General features: G+C 37.3%; 2 protein-coding genes across 3 annotated transcripts; one reads left to right on the top strand and one right to left on the bottom strand.

Moving 5' to 3' along the window:
• Nucleotides 1–7,179: 7,179 nt before the first annotated feature.
• LOC127786897 (novel plant SNARE 11) lies at nt 7,180–14,153 on the bottom strand. The gene is made up of 10 exons (XM_052314627.1): nt 13,660–14,153; nt 13,301–13,393; nt 12,548–12,641; nt 12,392–12,429; nt 11,864–11,952; nt 10,561–10,640; nt 9,900–9,956; nt 9,706–9,798; nt 9,541–9,615; nt 7,180–7,676 (listed from the first exon to the last, which is right to left on the bottom strand). Exons 1-10 carry the CDS (start codon nt 13,734–13,736, stop codon nt 7,587–7,589), a joined length of 786 nt encoding a protein of 261 aa, XP_052170587.1. The 5' UTR covers nt 13,737–14,153; the 3' UTR covers nt 7,180–7,586.
• Nucleotides 14,154–15,204: 1,051 nt separating this feature from the next.
• LOC127814048 (60S ribosomal protein L37a) lies at nt 15,205–17,185 on the top strand. 2 transcript variants are annotated; one of them, XM_052355270.1, is made up of 5 exons: nt 15,205–15,321; nt 15,927–15,966; nt 16,526–16,614; nt 16,733–16,815; nt 16,914–17,185. In XM_052355270.1, the coding sequence occupies exons 1-5, from the start codon at nt 15,319–15,321 to the stop codon at nt 16,975–16,977; spliced, it is 279 nt and encodes a 92-aa protein (XP_052211230.1). In that variant the 5' UTR covers nt 15,205–15,318; the 3' UTR covers nt 16,978–17,185. The 2 variants fall into 2 exon arrangements, with proteins under 2 accessions (XP_052211230.1, XP_052211229.1); XM_052355269.1 differs by lacking the exon at nt 15,205–15,321 and having other exon boundaries at nt 15,921–15,966.
• The last annotated feature ends 1,490 nt before the right edge of the window (nt 17,186–18,675 follow it).

The raw sequence follows: 18,675 nt of genomic DNA on the forward strand, positions 1-18,675 counted from the left end.
AGCGCCGGCGACCAGGGTTGGAGAAAATGACCGGCGCATATAGTGCATGCACTGGTCATCACACGCAGCCCACGCGCCTGGCGTGAGGCCTATGGGTAAATTCTGTAATTTTTTTAATATTCTATTAGAATTATTTTATGAATTATGATGGAGAAAAATTTGAAAAAATACTTGAAGATGTATTTATTTTGGAATTATCGAGGGAAAAATAGGGAGAAAACAAGAGAAAATAATGAAAAAATCATGGAAAAATAGATGTTGATATTCTTTTGAATAAATATGATGTCTAGGGATTGAGGAGGCTCAAAATTAAGTATTTGTGTGATTATCGAGGCCTGACACGAAAATCAAGGTAGGGCACACATACTAAGGAAGCCTGAAAGGCTAAGTTAGGTGAGTGATTTTCTCCCACAAACTTATACATGTTATGTTTTGCCTATGTTGTGCATGATATTCATGAAAGTTGCTAAGTTGTATGTAATTTATGTGCATCTTGACATATCTGTACATGTATGGTTGCATTAATAGTTGTGATTTTTCACATGACATAATATTATTGACATATCGATATTTGTGTCGGGATAAGATGTTACCTTAATAGTGTAGCCGTAATTCCCCAAGGGTGTTGCTGGAATATCGTATAGGAGTGTCCCGTTACCTTGTGTGCATGCCGGGATGACTGCCTAGGGTTTCTTGCCGGGCTGGATTACCAGGGAAGTTACACTAAGGCGTATGTTTGTTCTTATCTTTGCATCATGCATTCATGTAACTGTTTTTAAACCCTTACTAGAAGGTTCATCGTCTAATTGGGCTATACCCCTAGAACATTCAAACGTTCCAGTTGGGACTTGCAACTAAGGTAAGGAAATGGTTGAGATGTAACGGCATGAGGTGACGTGTCCGATGGGTTTGACGAGTTGTTTCGGTATTTTGCTTCTTCATTAGGATTCAGATATGTTTTAGTCATGTTGAGAAACTCATGTTCCCTATGATGAACAATCTTGTTAAATGTAAGAATGTTATGTATTACGAATGAAGTTTGAGATACAATCATGTAATACTGTTATGGTTCAATGTTACTTTGAGGTATCTTTTGATTATATCTGAGGCACAGTTTTTCATCCAAGATATGGTTCTCCATGTATTTTGTTTGAGGATATGATATTATATTATGGTATGGTTTCCATGTTATGATTAAGTTTAAGTACGTACTATATTAGGATATCAGGTTTCGATTGGTGCTTTTGCATTTGTAATGATATGTTGAGGATTTTTCTTTGAAATACGGTACTTGAGGTGCTAAGGGATGTATCGTGTAAAGAAAATGTGTATTTATATGTTAAGCCTCAGCATAGTGACACGCTCAGGAAATGCGGGGTGTTACAGTTCTTAGCCTCTTCCGTTACAATGGGGTCTCCTTGGCATTGGCTTGCTCCTCGACCTACCCGGCGAGAGATTGCGTCTTTCAAAGAAATAGGTTGAGAAGCCGAATGGAGAGACGACGTTGGATCCTTAGTCAACACAGGGGCCTTGGATTGTCGGGCACCCCTCTCCAAAGTAGGGGCCTTCTTGGCGACCACCTTGTGTGCCGACCCCGAGCTCAGCTCAACCCCTTCTCTTCGCAGCACGGGTTGCCTCACCTCCTCGGCAATCTTCTTGGGGGCCATCTCAACTGAAACGAAAAATAAATAGGGTAAGCAATAACAAACCGGGTAAGTAACAACAAGAGTTAGCTAGAAAAGAAAGGCAGGACAAAAACTGACCCATATAGGCAGCCATAACCTCTTGGTCATTCCCATACTTGACAAGGGCTGAGCTTTCCAATACTGGGTAATCCTCAAGGAGATCCACCGTCAATTTGTCAGCTAAGCTTAAGCTCCAGTATTCTACCCCTGTAATGGAGCTCAACTCCCAGCTCCTTGCTCCAGCACAAAGAGAATTTAGTGGCCGCGTTCTCGTCTAAGAAGAAAGCAAGCACGTCCTGCCAAGAGGCCACTCTGAAGTAGCCGGCCTTAAAATTCTTATAGGAGCTATCAAAGGCCTTCAACAAGTTCCTCCTTGACAGCCCACTCAAAGAGATCCATCTACCCTTGTTAACGCCCATTGACTAGAAGAATGAAAAGAAGACTCCTATGTTGTTTGGGTACAGCTGGGTCGGAGCGACATTTAACATCGCCAACACCAAGCATTGGAACTCAATGAATGAAAGTCAAAGATGAAGAGATGTAAAAAATGTCTCGTACACAAAAATCGACCCCAAGTCCGCAGACATGAAGACCTTCTCCTCTTCCGACAGTTAAACAGACCCTTGTTTTTGTCGCTGATAAAATGACCCGTGACCTCAACACGACGACACTATCCGGGGAGTTATATACTGAGGCGGCCTTGGACATGTCCTTACTCATCAACTATAATCACCACTTATGCTAGAAAACGAGCTTGAAGGTGACCCAATCATGGATAAGGCACCTACACTATCCCCAGGGGAACCACAGAAAACAGAGTTGTCAGAAGTCAAACCCTGTTCCTACTCCAATCTACATTTCAACCACCTCGATCTACATATCAAATCACTCCCCTAAGCTCAACCAGCAAAGCCCAACAGCTAAGCATCAAATACCTCATCGAAAGCTCTCCCACGATAATCACGAAATCACTATTTTCTCCAGATTCGCTCTCTAAACTTTCCCTAACACTAGATAAGAAAATAGAAAAAAATAAGAAAAATGGAAGAGGGAAGAATCAAAAGAATCAATTTTGAGAAGTTACCTATGGAAACAGGCAAAATTCGTAGAAGTAGAGTGAATGGGGAACTTGGCCCAAGACAAAAGCACACGAACAATCGAGGGTAGGAAGCACACAGATGCTCTTGGAGAACTAGGGTTCAAAAATCGGATGCAAACGTAAAAGTGGGAAGCAGGAAAACAACCCATAGCTATCCTTATATAGATATCACACGATGCATCCAACGGATAAAGATCAAGTGTCCCTAATCACCTATGGAGATCATGCCACCTAACGTGCATTAAAAACCTTGGGTTAAAACAACAAGACAACTCCCTGTCCGCCCATGATGTCACATCTTTCAAAATGGATGCCTCTAATTCCTAGACTGCCTGTGCTACTTGTCAGTACCTAGAAAAACACCCCTCTGAATTGCTAAGTTTGGCCCTCAAGCTCGACCCTAGTAAGATCAGTTTCAGCAAGCCCGATACTAGGTCAAGGCAAACTATAGCGTTGTCAACACCTCGACAACGTTCCAAGCTTGGATGCTTGCCCTTGCGAACATCCAACCTGGGGGGCTATGGACCGTACTGATCCGTTGGGTCGTGGGCCCATAGCTTGGTACCTAGCCCAGCCCCCAGACCAGATCTTAGCCCAAGAAGCTTGAACAATCTTTCCATCTAATCCAAGATTCTTACACCAATAATGGATTCCATTAACCCTGGATAACTCACGCACTGATCCTCATCAACTCATAATCTTCATCAAATCCAAGATTTTAAAGGATGATCCCTATCACTACTGTGTATCTCGGCCCTCTATCCTCCCACGACGGCCGACGACATGCAAGGTACCTTCATCTCTATATGAACCAGCCTAATCACAAGCCAAGGTGCCCGGGGTATGCCCTGGTGTAAGCTGCGCTTTGTAGTATTTTTCTGTTAATTTAATTTTTACTTATATAAAAAAAATATTCTAATGATTATTTTATTGAAAAAGAATGTTGTACTTGCAAATTTAATTTTTTTGACAGTAAGTATAAAAGGAGAAGAGGATAAAGAAACAAGGGCTGATTTTTTTAAGACTTCCTACTTTATCCTTAAGAAAAATAGTTCTCATAGCACACATCTTCTACTTGAAAAAGAAAGAGAGAGTGTTCTTACTTTCATATTCTTTTTATTTTTCTTTTATTTGTGAGAAGCTATTTTCATCATTTGTTTTCAATCTTGTAAAAGCTTCTCAAGGTGTTAAATTTATATACTTCTATTATTTTATTGGGTTAGTGCTTGAGCCTCGTAAAAAGCAAAGTGTAAGAGGTTCTAACTGCTTCTTGTAAAAGCTATTTCTAATTGATTATTGCTGAGCCAATGAAAAGCTGAGATTATAACTGAGTTTGCAAAAACTATAGTGGATTGTTGAAATTCTTGGTGAAGAGCCAAGGGAGTGGAATAGACTGGTTGAGTCAAACCACTAAAAAATTCCTTGTGTGCTATATTATTTATTTTCTTTTATTTCAGCATTTTCATTTTACTTTTAGTAAGAGTTTTTCTATTGCAAATTTGAGATGAAATTTTAATATTTCAAGAAAAGCTTTCTAAAACTTAAAAAGAATAAATTTTCTTGTATTGAATTTATTTTACACTTATTTCATATCATTTTCTGTCAAAGATATATTTAAAGTATTAGTATTCATAGTTTGAAAAATCCAAACTGGTTTATTTAAAAATTAAGAAATTTTTTTGAAAACCTAATTCAACCCCTCTTAAGTGTCTATCATTTCTCACATATATTTTTTATTGAGTTATTATATAAGAAAAAGATTATAAAATGACCTTAGAGACTGGTAAATATACACATAAATAATATGTAAATTTAAAATTTTATTCTAGAATTATTAATCAGAAGGGTTTCATGATAAAAAGGAGTCAAAATTTTAATTTTAAATCACTAAGTAAGTTTTCATTACATTTTAAATTATTAAAAGTTGAGAATATACAAAATATTAGAAAGTGAATATAATATCACACTTTTAGTAAATATATATTTTATTATAATAAGAATTTTGAATAAAAATTTTCTTAATATAATAATAACAAAATATTTCATTCTTCCTATTTTTGGGCTAATTAATTAGAGTCAAGAGAGAGAGAGAAAGAGAAGCAAAGGGTACTATGCCACATAAGAGAGAAAGAAAGAGAAAAAAAAAAAAAAGAATGGGCGTGCAACCACAATACACATGATGCGTCTTTACTAACCTAGTCCACGAATGGGTCTAGTTAACCGAGTCTAGCATAAAATTTCTTGAAAAGTAATGATCAAGTCAAAGAACCCCACAAGAATGATGATTATGAACACATGACCCCAATCTCGAAGCCAATATCCAAACCATGATCATTCTCAAGATACATACAATTAGGACTCCCATAATTAAACAAAAATTAAGTATGTGTTACAGGTATTTCTCGGACCTCTTCTTATAAGCTGAACTCGACCAAATAGGCCGACTCAATTTCTAGAAGCCCAAATGGGCCCTAGGCCAATCTCACCAGAACAAGGTCACACTTCATCGAGACCCGAATTTAAACCGCGATAACCAAGCAAGCTCCCAGCGACGTTCCAGCTCGCTGACCTAGCCAAGCGAGCTCCTGGAGATGTTTTCAACTTGTCAGGTGAACTAATCAGCTCACATAGCAAGAAGGCCACAAAATGGTCAAAGAACATTTGCGGACAAAGCGTTATTCTAGCTGGGCCATCCAGGCCTAATATGGCTCCCCCCTCTCGACCCATCTTTTGGCCCATGCCGGTCCCATCTTGGCCCTATATAAGCCTGCAAATTGCATCATTACGGCATTTTTTTGGGTATTCGCACGCCCGCCTCATACCCCATTCTCATTAATGGCGAATCCCATTCACATTAATGAGGGTCTCGTCGGCACTTTGCTGCGACCTGAGTACCATCACCGACGCCAAATATTCAATTACATCACCTGCACATACATAGGGCCGGGCCTTGAGGGTAGGCAACCAAGGCAGTTGCCTTGGGGCCCCCCACCAAGGCCAATCATTGCCTTGTTGGCATGGGCCCATCTCATATTTTAATAAATTAGTTTGGGATCATTTTATGTTTAACTAATTTTAAATTAAAAAAATTAAACTAATAAAAAGAAGATAATAAATTGATTTTGAAGAAATTTGAAAACCACCCCCTTCTCCACATGCTGCCGATGCCATTTATATATATATATATATAATATTAAATAATATTAGGGACCTGAGATGTTAGGGCCCACATAAAATTTCGCTTAGAGCCCCTAACTAACTTCTCAGGGCTGGCCCTACACATACACGAGACAGGCGTACGAAGGGACATCTCATCCTATATTAGTGAGCTCTTTCCAAACCAAGATATGTTTTTTTGCTAACCTACCAATACATAGCCTCTACATACTCCCTTATTGACTGGATCGTCGGAATCCTTGTAAGTGCTGGCAACCGGAACGTCTACCAAACCACTCAAAATCCCTTGCTATATAATCTCTATTTTTTAAAATCATATTGTATTTTTTTAAAATCATATTATATTTTATACAAAATAATAAAAATATAATATGATTTTAAAAGCGATGAGCTCCACTAAAAGTTGTATTTTTTTCAAAAAGGTAAGAAGAATCGGATTTTGATTAAAATTAGTTTAACCTACTTTATCAAATACCATGCTTAAAATGCAACATTTTACCAATACTATATTTAAAAAAGTAATTGTGTTTCAAAATACAACACTTTAACAAATACTATATCTAAAAAAACAAATAAAAAAATTATTATGCTTTTAAAAGCACAATAATACCAACACAAGCCTTAAATTTACCATTTTATGTTTATGCTATGGTACAGAAATTTTCTCATTTATTTTAAAAATTGAATTGAAATTTTCTACTAATACTTGACTAGTAGTTGTTCTATTCCTATTATAATAATATATATTGAATAAAAGTCAACAAATTCTCTAGTGGAAAAGAAAAAAGTTATATTTTTTCCTGTACTAGATTCAGGACTACTTTTTGTGATACAAACAAGATCTTTATTGTGAATTTTATTGCTGTTCTTTTCTTCATGCGATTTTAATTTGCCAACAATAGATTAGTCTGTCTAAGGAATCTTTTGACCAATGGTGAATGAATAAAAATTGTAACTTTAACTTGTTCAAACTAGCTGATTAGAAAGAGAAGTGCAGAAGAAATGTGAATATCTTATGTGGACTAAGTTCTTTTTTTCTTTTGACGACCTAATAATAAAAGGGCCTAACATCATCAGAAGGGTATTATAAAAGTGGAACAAAGTAACAAGCTGCATTAGGGAACATAAAGTCATCTATTTTTTTCGTCAATTCCATAAAAAAAAATAAACAACATTCGGGGAAAAGTGGAATGAGGAACATGAAAAGGCAAAAACAAATGAACAAACTAAAAGCAACGGTATGATTGCAAAGCGTTCCGAGTATGAACAAATACAATGCCAAGTTTACATATTTTTGGTTTCCCTCGCATAAATGAAGATAAATTAGTGATAACAGCAGGAAACATACAAACAAAACATGAATTCACCACACTCTGCTACAAACAACCACAGTTCGGGAGTCCGGTAATCGGGGGATTCAGCCAAGTCGGCATGTTCTGCCAGTGCCATGCAGATGGCCTCGGCGCATAATGTATATATTTTGAACAAATTACTTCTGTTGGCTACATCATGATCCATCAAACCGATCTAGTCTGAAGTCTCCAACGGTGTCATGAGCCAACCTAAGATCCTTCCAATCTAGTTGTAGACCATCTAATTAGGTCCACACTTGGATGTAGCACCTTTCAATTAGGATTCCACAGTAATTTTCGACTTTGAACGGGCGGGGCTAATCCTGGAATGTCCCTGATGTCTTTGTTGTGCGGGTTCACGAGCTGGAAATTCAGTTATTTAAACAGCTCAGTACACATAAATGGCATTAGCAAACCAAGTTACACCTCATACATATATAGCTAATACTGGGAAATCAGACGAGATGGAGGTTCAAGAACTGTTTGGAACTAGTAATTTCTGCAAGTGTTTTATGATACGATTTAAATAATGAGTATTGCACAGTTATGCATAATCATGTACATCCTTGTGAAGCTAGCCCAGACAAAGGAACTAGTTTTTATGGATATCAATTGAAACAATGTTAAACTCATATGCTCCCTCCATTGCACACACTGCAAATAAATTCAGTTTACTATCAACATTTTCAGGAGCCTTAGGAGTCTTCGGAACTTTCTGTGACCTAAAATTTTCCCCCAGACCAGCACTGGTTTCAGATACTCTCATCAACTTTTATGCACCACCACAACCGCCACCACTAATTCTTGAAACCTGACTGCAAGAACCACTTTATCATACCAATGCTACTGCCAATGTCACCGTAAGATATGACTATGTTGCTTTCAGTTTAAGAGTTTATTATGTAGTTGAGGACATAACTACTTTCACAGTCGTGATTTTGCATGTTTCAGGCAAAATATCACCTAAGCAGTAAACAATATTGGCACCAATCAATGGATTTTTATACCCAATCTTTCTAACATTGTCTCCCGAAAATGACTAATGAACACGAACTTGTTACTATCACATATTGCCAAAAGAAAATAATCCACTAACTGGATGATGCTACTACCAGTTAGAAATGGACAGAATATGTTGTTTATTTTTTTATCCAATACAAGGCAGAGGCATGAAAAAGTGGAATAAAATATATCAGCTAATGAATTTCTCCAGAAAAGAACTGATTCAAAAAAATCCATGAATATGAATTACTTCCATACAAGACCATGTAGTGCAAGAAAGAATACAAAAGAACTATATATAACTCCAAAGCTGGACACAAGCACTTTCTAGAATCCAGAACAAATTATGTCAAAGATAATCCTTGTGCAGTGCTGTGCTTGCTCAGTATATCTTCCCTTGGGACATGATTGTAAATGTTGATAGAAAATCACCACCACCACCAACAAAAATCACAAGCCCTTAATCCTATTAGATGGAGTCAGCTACATGAATTCTAGACCCCTAGCCAGGGCCCTATCCTTTGCAAGGCTAATAGTTTTACTTACCAATCTATAGAAATGGCCAAAATCCTCAACCAACCAACCAGAACTTTTAGTCAAAGCAATAATGAAAAATGATAAATTAGGTGCTGCAATATACAGGAAGGATGATTTCACTTAGCTGTTAACACAACCAAAGCATCATGCATACATAATGCCTAAGTTATGGATACAGGATTCAACAAAACACAATCTGTTCAAGCCCTTGAGTGAAATCCAATTCCCCACCCCCTTTCATAAGTAACCAACTCCTATCATGTAATGGCTTGTCCTGTTATTTGCTTTTCCAAGTTTCCAACAATAGTATGAGGTGGAAAAGGTATTAACTATTTTCCAATGATTAAATGAACTGCAAATGAGATTCCATGGGAATAAATCCAGTTACCAACTTTAGATCTACTAAGACAGGCCATGATAAATATCTAGGTCTGCAAAATCTAGGACAAAATTCTCTCTCGAACAATTAGGAAGAATGCTTCCCTAGAAATAAGGAGGCAAGAAAAAAGGGATTTCACATCCCAATTAAAGAAGCCGAATTAGAGAAATGCACCAGGAAATCTTTTTTTTTCAAAGGAACAAACTAGTATTGGTGAAGCAACATATGCCAGTGAACTGACAAGCAAAGAAGTTTTGTCTTACTGCTGATGAGCAAATCCAGGGAAATAAAAAGTAAGCCCTCTCTAACCTTTACAATTATGATGGCTATGACGCCAAGCACAATGAGGAAGAGCATGGCCATAATACACCGATCAGTTGCAACCTAATTGAGAAATAATAAATAAGTGACACAAAGTAACAATATATATCAAATACATTAGAAAAGAGGGATGTTAATATTTTAGAGATTGACCTGCCTACCAATTTCCTTCACCAGTTTTGAAGCCTTTTTGATTGAGAAATGGATAGAGTCCAATTCATTAACAATCCTACTCATTTGCTCAGTCTGAAAATAAAAAAAACATTACATCTCAGTTCTCCCATCTAAATTTTAGAAGCTGTCACATGAAATAAACTTCCTTGCTCAGTGCAGTCAAAGAGACTTGCCTGAGCCTTCAGAGATTCAGCAGTTTCTGTTCCAACATTGATTGTTTCGTGGACAACCTAATAAAAAAAAAAAAGAGAGATAATGAAAATGGTACTTTTTTAATTCCATCCAAATTGCTTTCACAACCAAACACAATACATGACAAGAATATACTACTAACATTTCAAATGATTATGCGCCAGAAAATCTTAAACCCAGACTCTATTGGAAGGTAATGCAAACTCTGTGGCTGGCAAGAATGTAAGGCAGCCATTGAACAATCATCATTAAAATGCTCCTCAGGCATGGACAATGCTGTCATGAAAGAAGTTGAGGAATTCCTATTTATGACTTTGTGCGGCATAGACTCATGGTTGCATTTTAAGTAAGAACTGATAAGGCTTGAAGATAAAACATGAACATGTCATTTAAGAATTGAGGTCTATGTGCCAGTTTAGCTAATGCATAACAAAGAATTAAGTTAATTCACGTTGGAACAGTCCAATAGAATCAGAGAAAGGCTGATAAGGGTGTAGTTTGGGGTCCAAGCAAGGCCATATTTGGAGTTCCACCATTCACAGCTTTATTTAAAGCTAACTGTAGAATACTGACCCACAGAGCAAACCCAATCCACTAGCAAAAGGTTTGTTGAGTTCTGCAGACCAAAGTAGATGTACGGACCTTTTTTGATCTCTCGATGGCTTCATCAGTTTCATCCATCATCTGATTTCCGTGATCTACTAGCTGTTGATTTGTCATAGCTGCAGTATGGACATTTGAATTTCAGAAATCTTACAAAAGGAAAAGGAACGAAAATACAGTAAACGGAATTTGCAAATACCATTTCCATGTGTACTAGAAAGCAAAATAGGTTATCACTTCTGTGATATTCAAGATTTCAACTCCAACCAAGAGAAAATGTTAAACGGGGAGCACAACATATAGTTTGTAAAACAGATAATTGTGGCACTTGCAATAATCCATAGAACATTTCCAACATATAAAATGACCCCCAATTTCTTAGTCAGGTTAAATATTCAAAAAAAAAAAAAATTCTTAGTCAGGTTCACAAAAATAAAGAGAGCTGCAAGAGGTAAAGCATGGTTGTTAAAAACCCGATTTGGATTGTAGGATCATACTGCCTACAACTCCAACTTGAGAGAATTAGTTGGGATTGAACAAAAAATTGTTTTTGTGCATGATCATGGCAGAATGCAGTAGGATCAAGATCCAGATAACATTCCTACCAATCATACTTGTACCCACCTTTTTGGGCTAGATAGAGAAATAGCAAATTGGGGATTTTCTCATTCTGAATGTAGGGCAGATCCTGATTCTTTTCTCTTTACAGCAACAGAGCCAATTCAAACACACTCTTTTTCTTCTTCCACTTCTCTTTTTTCTTTTTCTAGTGCTGTCCAATTCTCTTTTCCCTTTTCCCTTCTTCTTCAGAATCGACTGGGATCGCACAAAATTGGAATCATCATGTAGGGTAGATTCTATTTCTCTTCTCTCTACATATTCAATTCAAACACATTCACTTTCCTATTCTTTCCAATAAGAGGAGCAGCAGCACTGCTGCTGCTGATCTGCTGCCTGCAACAATTCTCCTCTTCTACCTGGGGAGAACAGCAGCAGCAGCAATTCTGTTGAGCAAAGCAAATATGTTGCTGCTGAAATTACTGTAGCATCCTAGCCGCAATTCTGTTCAGCCATAGCGTTTTTGTTTGTCATCATACTTTTGCTTCCTGTTTTGCAGATTTAAGTTTATTTTTCATACAATTGATGTTCGTGGGATCGGATCAATTGAATTGATATTTAACTTTTGATGGTGGCATGGTGCCACTTGATGAAGCTGAATAGACTGACCAAAAGATGATTATCAATTTAGTTGTTTTCTTTCCATTTTAGAAACTCCAATTTACAATAGAGCAATCTACAGCTTGATGAGAAGTGCATTTTAGCAGAAAGGTCAATTGCTTACATGAAGCTAGCAAGACATTGTCTTCCCCAACCCCATCATTAGGCCCATCAAAGAGATCGACCCGCTTGCTATCAATATTGCTTGCATATCTGTACCGCCATATACAGAAATAGAGTAATAATAAGAAAATTATCATGAGAAAAACAGAAAACCTGGAAATAAAGATTATGACACTTCAGGATAAAATATGCGAATTCAACAAGTTTCAAAAATGAAAAAGGTGATGGTTTAACTACAAATGATTTTCTCAACTTATCTAGTGAATCAACCAAATAAGAAAAAGAGAACAAAAGAATGAAAAAAAGGATGCCCAACAGAAATAAGGGACATGAAACTTATGAACATGTATCAAGAAGCGTGTTCAATAAAGAAACATGAATTATAGGTCCAACAAAAGGCTTTGAGCTGTCCTCATCATAACCTTTACAAGATGACACTGCTAATGTCACATGAACATCTGGAATGAGTTAGGCTATGCAGAATATACTGTTAAAAGTTGAATATTAGCTGCTAGTGATATCAACTTACTGCTTCTTCAGAGCAACGTATGAATTCAACTCTTTGACCTGCAGAGAAACACAAACAACATTAATATGCTCCATTTTACTGAACTTGCAGCATCACATTTTACACACACACTAATAATGCATATACACAAGAAGAGAAGTTCAGAAATTAGCAGACCATAGATTGCTTTCTCTCGTTCAGCATCTTGTTCGTCTCTGGGTCATTTCTATACTCCAAATCTTTCAACTCTCTATCAAACTCTTTAATAAGCCTGGAGAAACAAACAATATAGTGTTCCTAAAATATCAAATAAAGATTAAAAAGGAAATAAATACCTGAGCAACATGACACAAACCATTTGACTTATTTGGCCTACAATGTTTAGCTGAAACCATCAAGTCCTATCAGGCCCTGACTCTGTTTCTCCTCAAAACAAAACAAAACAACCCTCCATTCCTCTGGCTTGTTTTTTCATATAGATACACTATTGCTTAGAGAGAAGGAAAAAACAGGATCTTAAAATTTTATTAATTCCATGCAAAGAACCTTTGAGAAAGCTGTAAGATATTTCTAAAACAAACTTAAAAAAGAACTGCAATTTTGAGGATCAAGTATTCTCCAATCCCCTAACATATTCAAACCCACAATTTAGGTAGAAGACGATAATGGTTATGTGTCCCTAAATGTTGAACCTTCTGCCTTTTTCTTCAATGTTAACTTCAACAAAAAAAAAAAAAAAATTGACTAGAACTCATAACACACTGACGAATACCAATTCAAATTTTACCACGACGTGTTAATGCATTAAGATATGCATATAAAAGTCTCTGGTTTCTGTTTATCAAACAAAATAAGAGGTAAAGATTTATGAATGCTCATGCGTATTAGTGTGGGGGTGGGTGGGGTGGCTGTCCCGAGATCACCCTATACCTCTTACATTCCCGCATCTTCCCCGTGAGCTCTTCTAACTGTCTACTCTGCCTGCCCGCATCTTTAATCTTCTCCAATTTCTGAAATCCATTTCTGCAGTAAAATATTACACGATTCAACAAATTTAACATAAACGACATAAATTGCATAAACATTGACGAAACAAGTTCATCCACCGTCAATGAAGCTTCAATTCGATCAAATGAACAATACTTATTCCCTGTCTTACAGAGATCCGACCATCAACGCACATTCCGGAGAGACGCACACAAAGATACCAAATACCCAAAGACAACGCATCTATGTCTATACAAATGCACATGCTTGAAATTAAGAGATAAACAACAGAAAACGCTTACGATAGAGTTCGAAAAATATCAGAGATCTGCCCTTCTATCTCCGCGAGCTCCTCGCTGATCGCAGATAAAGAAGACATCGTTCAGACTCAACCTCGATCCAAATCAACAAGAAACTAGATCTTCTGATGCCCTCGCTCGACGACAACCAATGCCGATCCTCCGAATCGAAAATCTCCAACCTCAAAAACCGAACGTCACGGAGTTCCAAATTCCGATCCGATCTTAATCCATTCGGCAACAGAGAAGCGATTCGGAGGGGAACTGGATTGGAATACTTCGATCGGATCAGAGCAATGCAGGTCCTTGGTGCATCGATCGGATCGAACCCTAGGGCTGCGGTGCATGGATCGCCGAGGCCTCACATGTGCGATCTATGGCAGCATTTGTCGTGATTTACAGAGACGATGTTGGAAATTTTCCGGAAATATATTTATTTACGTTTTCTTCTTCTTTTTTGTTTGGTTTATTGTTCGGCCCTGGGAGGGGAACGGGAGGTTTGAATTATTACCGATATTTCGGCCGTTTAAACCGCAAGTGGTGAGCTGACGAGTGGGACCCAGGACCAGGAGTCACATTTCTCATCGGATTCTCTGTGCTAGGGTGTAGTTTAGATTAACTACATCGTACAGGTGTCAGGTTCCCAGGTGATCGTTGAAGTGATCGGCGGTGTGTGTTGCATCGTGTTGCTTGCTGATTTGTTGCTGGATGTACCTTAACAGATCTCCGGCTTTGACCTAAGAAAAAGTAATAAGATGCTCATTTAAATTTAATCATGGGTAACACTATTTAAATGATTCTTATTTCAAATAAATTATATTTATTGTACTTTGTTTTGATTATTATAAAATGATTTATTTAATTAATAATAACATATTTTATAATTAAAAATAAAATAAAATAAATATAACTTGTCTTTTATATAGCATTATTATAACGTAAACTTACTTTTTTGTTTTATTTTTCATTTTGTACTTTTTTTTCCTTCAAGTGGAAAAGTCTTGAAAAATTGGAGTGAAAGCTACTTTGCTTTTATTTGCGAATTTAAGAATAATTTTAATTTTTGATATTCTACTAGTAGTAAACTAACTCTATAAGGAATGTGTAGCCTCCTTGTAATTTTTCAAATAACACACATAAGGGTTCAAATATATCTATTGGGTCAAATTAAGGCATGAATTAAATATGTTGGTTAAATTTAATAGATTTATTCAATTTATATAATTTGGATAAATATATAGATTTTTGTAAGAAAAGATGAAAACTAGAATGGGATAAAAGGTAAAAGATTATTTAATTGTAAAAAAACAGCCCATTTTCTGAAAAATTAGAAAAAAATTCACATATCAATCAATTACAGAAAAGAACAGCCTACAATCGTCCTTTGAAATTTGAATTTTTTTTTTTTTTTTTGGATTGGAGTGTGGGCTTCCGAAGTTAGAAACATAAGCCCAAGCCCGGGGAAAACGAAAGCTTTGGGCCAATCTTCTAGATGGGCCTAATGATGCTCGACCCATAATATCCAGAACGGACCAAGGACCCAAGTCAGTTTTCATCCCCATATAATGCCGAGAGAATGGAGAGAGGAGAGCTAGGGTTTTAGATCGTCTGTCCGAGCCTCTCAGCGGCTGATCCGGAGAACTTTCTCGCTAACCAACCAGGATGGTAGCCTCTCTCTCTCTCTCTCTCTCTAAGCAGTCATGCATGTAGATGGGTAGATTTATATACGTGGTCAATGGCTATGCGAAAGGGTATTGTTACTTTGTGATGTGTCAAGATGAGATCCTGAAGGCCAGGGATACTTCTCACTGCGAAGTATTTACTGCGAAGTTTGATGAAAACCAAATTGAGGGTTGAAATCTCATGCTTATGAGGAAAGCTATTAATTTCCGTGGTTTGCGTTTCGTTATAATCTTCCGTGTGATTTAAGATTAAAAGAAATGATAAGCCTGAGTCCTGATTTTTTTTGTTTCCTTCTAATTTGTGGATATACTGTTCTATTTAATGCATGTCTCGGTGAACTTATTCAATCCATCTTTCCTTGTAACAGGTTTTCTGATTTTACGTAATTGCTTGTGTGCTGATATCTTGTCTTCTTATTATACTTGGTTTAAAATGTATTATGTTTTCCTTCTCGAATTATTTATAAAGTACCAAATTTTTATTGATTTTTCTAGAGTGGTTATAGTTATAATTTTTTCTTGCATTACGTATTATTCTGTTGGATGGTTTTGATACTAATTGAATGAAAACTTTATTCTTTGATGCAGACTAAGCGTACAAAGAAGGCTGGTATTGTTGGAAAGTATGGTAAGTGATATGAGAATGCTGTTAATTTGATTGTCCAAGATTTCCTGGGTATAGTTTACTTGGCTAGTTCTAGATTTTTTCATTCTTGTAACTTTAGTTAAAAGTGTGTTGCATCAGTTATTTACAAGTGAGAATCTGCTTATTTTCTGATTAGGAGCCTGATTATAGTTGTCTCAAGTGGTGGCAGGGTCGTCATAAACGGGTCTTGCATGTTTGTTATTTTGTCATTATTTTGAGTGCAGTCCTTATAAAATATGGCACAAAGTTTTTAAACTTTAAATCTGTTAAAATAGGAGACGGATTTTTTTCCCTTCTTCTTGTCGGGTAATGTTACATTATGTTCAACTATACCTAGTAAGACTGTATTGAGAATTTTCAATTGAATGATCTATGCATGAAATGCATAATATTGCATTTTTATTTTGTTGTCTGAATTGCAGTACTGCCTTCGTAGTTTTGCACTTATATGGCAAATTGTATTTATGACTCTTTCTCCACATCATTTCTGATTGTTTATTACATGAAGGATTCTAAATTTCAAACTTACCATTGATTTCAGGAACCCGTTATGGGGCTAGTCTGCGAAAGCAGATCAAGAAGATGGAGGTTTCTCAGCATAGCAAATACTTCTGCGAGTTTTGTGGAAAGGTATGGATATTCTTAGCCACGACATTTAGGTACATCTACATTTCGACCTTTGTAGGTATGTACTGTTATCTGATTTGAACTGTGCTTTCTGGCCAACCAAATATTCAACTCTTTGCAGTATGCTGTGAAGAGGAAGGCAGTGGGGATTTGGGGCTGCAAGGATTGTGGTAAAGTCAAAGCAGGCGGGGCTTACACATTGAAGTAATGTTCTTATGCGTTTTTCTCTTTCCTTTATTCTTCAAACCTTCAGTTTGGGGTACAATTAACTAAAAGATTGCTGTCTTCTTTTTCTACAACAGCACTGCCAGTGCCGTGACAGTTCGGAGCACAATTAGGAGGCTGAGGGAGCAAACTGAGAGCTGATCTATATCTTCATCACTATGATTGTTGAACTTAATATCAAGTGCAGTCTACCTGTGTCATTTTCTGTTCTTAAAATTTGAAAAACATTCAGTCTAGTCAAGAGTCTGGAAATGGCTGGAAACAGTTTTCCTGGAAGGAGCAATTGCCATATGTGAACTGAGCCGTGATTGGCATTTGAGCTAATGAAATTTTGCCCTTTTTGTGTTTAGTTGATGGGTTTGGTAATTTGCATCCTTATTTCTGTAAGAGACCCCAGGAGGGTTTCTTCTCGTTTCTGGCTATTGCTGCTTGCATGTCCAGACTTTAAAATAGTAACATGTACTAACAAAGATTTTTCCCGGGATGGTAATGGTCTGAGAAAGCAAACCGTTCAAGTTGGAATTGAAGTACTACCGAATGAAAAGCGTCTTTGGGCTTAAGGTGCTTGGAACTAAATGCCATAATAGACGGGAGGCGTAAGGTAGAGAAGCATATAAATATAATCAAGGGAAATTCTATTAATTCTATCTGTAACCCGTGAACTTCACAGTTCACATTATGCAAAATACTTTACTAATTTTAAAATTTCATTTTAGCCTCACAGCCATAACAGAGAGAAGAGAGAAAGAGAGAGAGTGTAGGTCAGCTGTCATGATCAACCCACACACATATATATATATACACACGATTTGTGGCCATAAAAACTGACCCACCTAACAGTCATCACAAAGAGAAAAAAAAAAAAAGAGAAAGAATGGGTTGGCCATGGCCAAACCCCTCCCCCCAACATACACACATATATATATACACACACACACGTATGGTCGCAGCCATAGAACCTAGCCATAGCAATAGTTGGGGAAACTAGCGTTTCCCGACTTGGGGCGATGGTGGCGGCGCCGCCACCACCATTGAGGTTGACGAAGGCAGCGATACTGTCATCGTCGCAGTGGTGGGCAGGGGTCGGGGTAGAGGTTTTAGCAACCCCCGCATCACCTCGCGATGTAAAGGTTTCTGAAACCTCCCTGCCATGGTCGCGGCCATGCTTTCGTGTGTGAGTGTGTGTGTGTGTGTGTATATATATATATAGGTGTGAGTCCTGAGCTTGGTTCCATGGTTGCGACTACCATGGCCACGACCATGCTGTGTAAATATATATATAGGGGTGTGTGTGTATATATATGTGTGCATGTGTGTGAGTATGTATATATATATGTGTGTGTGGATAGGTCATGACAACCGACCCTTTTTCTCTCTCCTCTCTACTACACCTCACGGCAATTATACAAAGAGAGAGAGCGAGAATGTGTGTGTGTTGGGGGGGGGGGGAGGGGCTAATGGCGATGGGACGGCAGCCATGGCTGCCGTCCGTGTGTATATATATATATATGCATATGTGTTTGTGTATGTATATGTGTATGATGCGGGAGAGAAAGAGAGAGATGAGGCGGTGGTTGGAGGAGATAGTGGGTTGTGGGATTAAACAAAGAATTTTAAAATTAATGAAAAATTTTACATTATATGAGCTGTGAAGAGCAATTTTACAGATTGCGGATAAAATTTTCCTATAATCGATCAAGTGCAGAGGGCATCACAAATCTGAGTACAAGGGAATGTCAGGTCCTTATCTTTGATACACCTGATTGCCCTAGGAAAAAGCTTCAGCTTACTTAAAAGTGAAACGGATGCCTTGATCCATCTGCTTATGACTGATGCAGC

The sequence above is a fragment of the Diospyros lotus genome, chromosome 12 (genome assembly GCF_014633365.1).
Source record: "Diospyros lotus cultivar Yz01 chromosome 12, ASM1463336v1, whole genome shotgun sequence".
In the NCBI taxonomy this organism is placed as follows: domain Eukaryota; kingdom Viridiplantae; phylum Streptophyta; class Magnoliopsida; order Ericales; family Ebenaceae; genus Diospyros; species Diospyros lotus.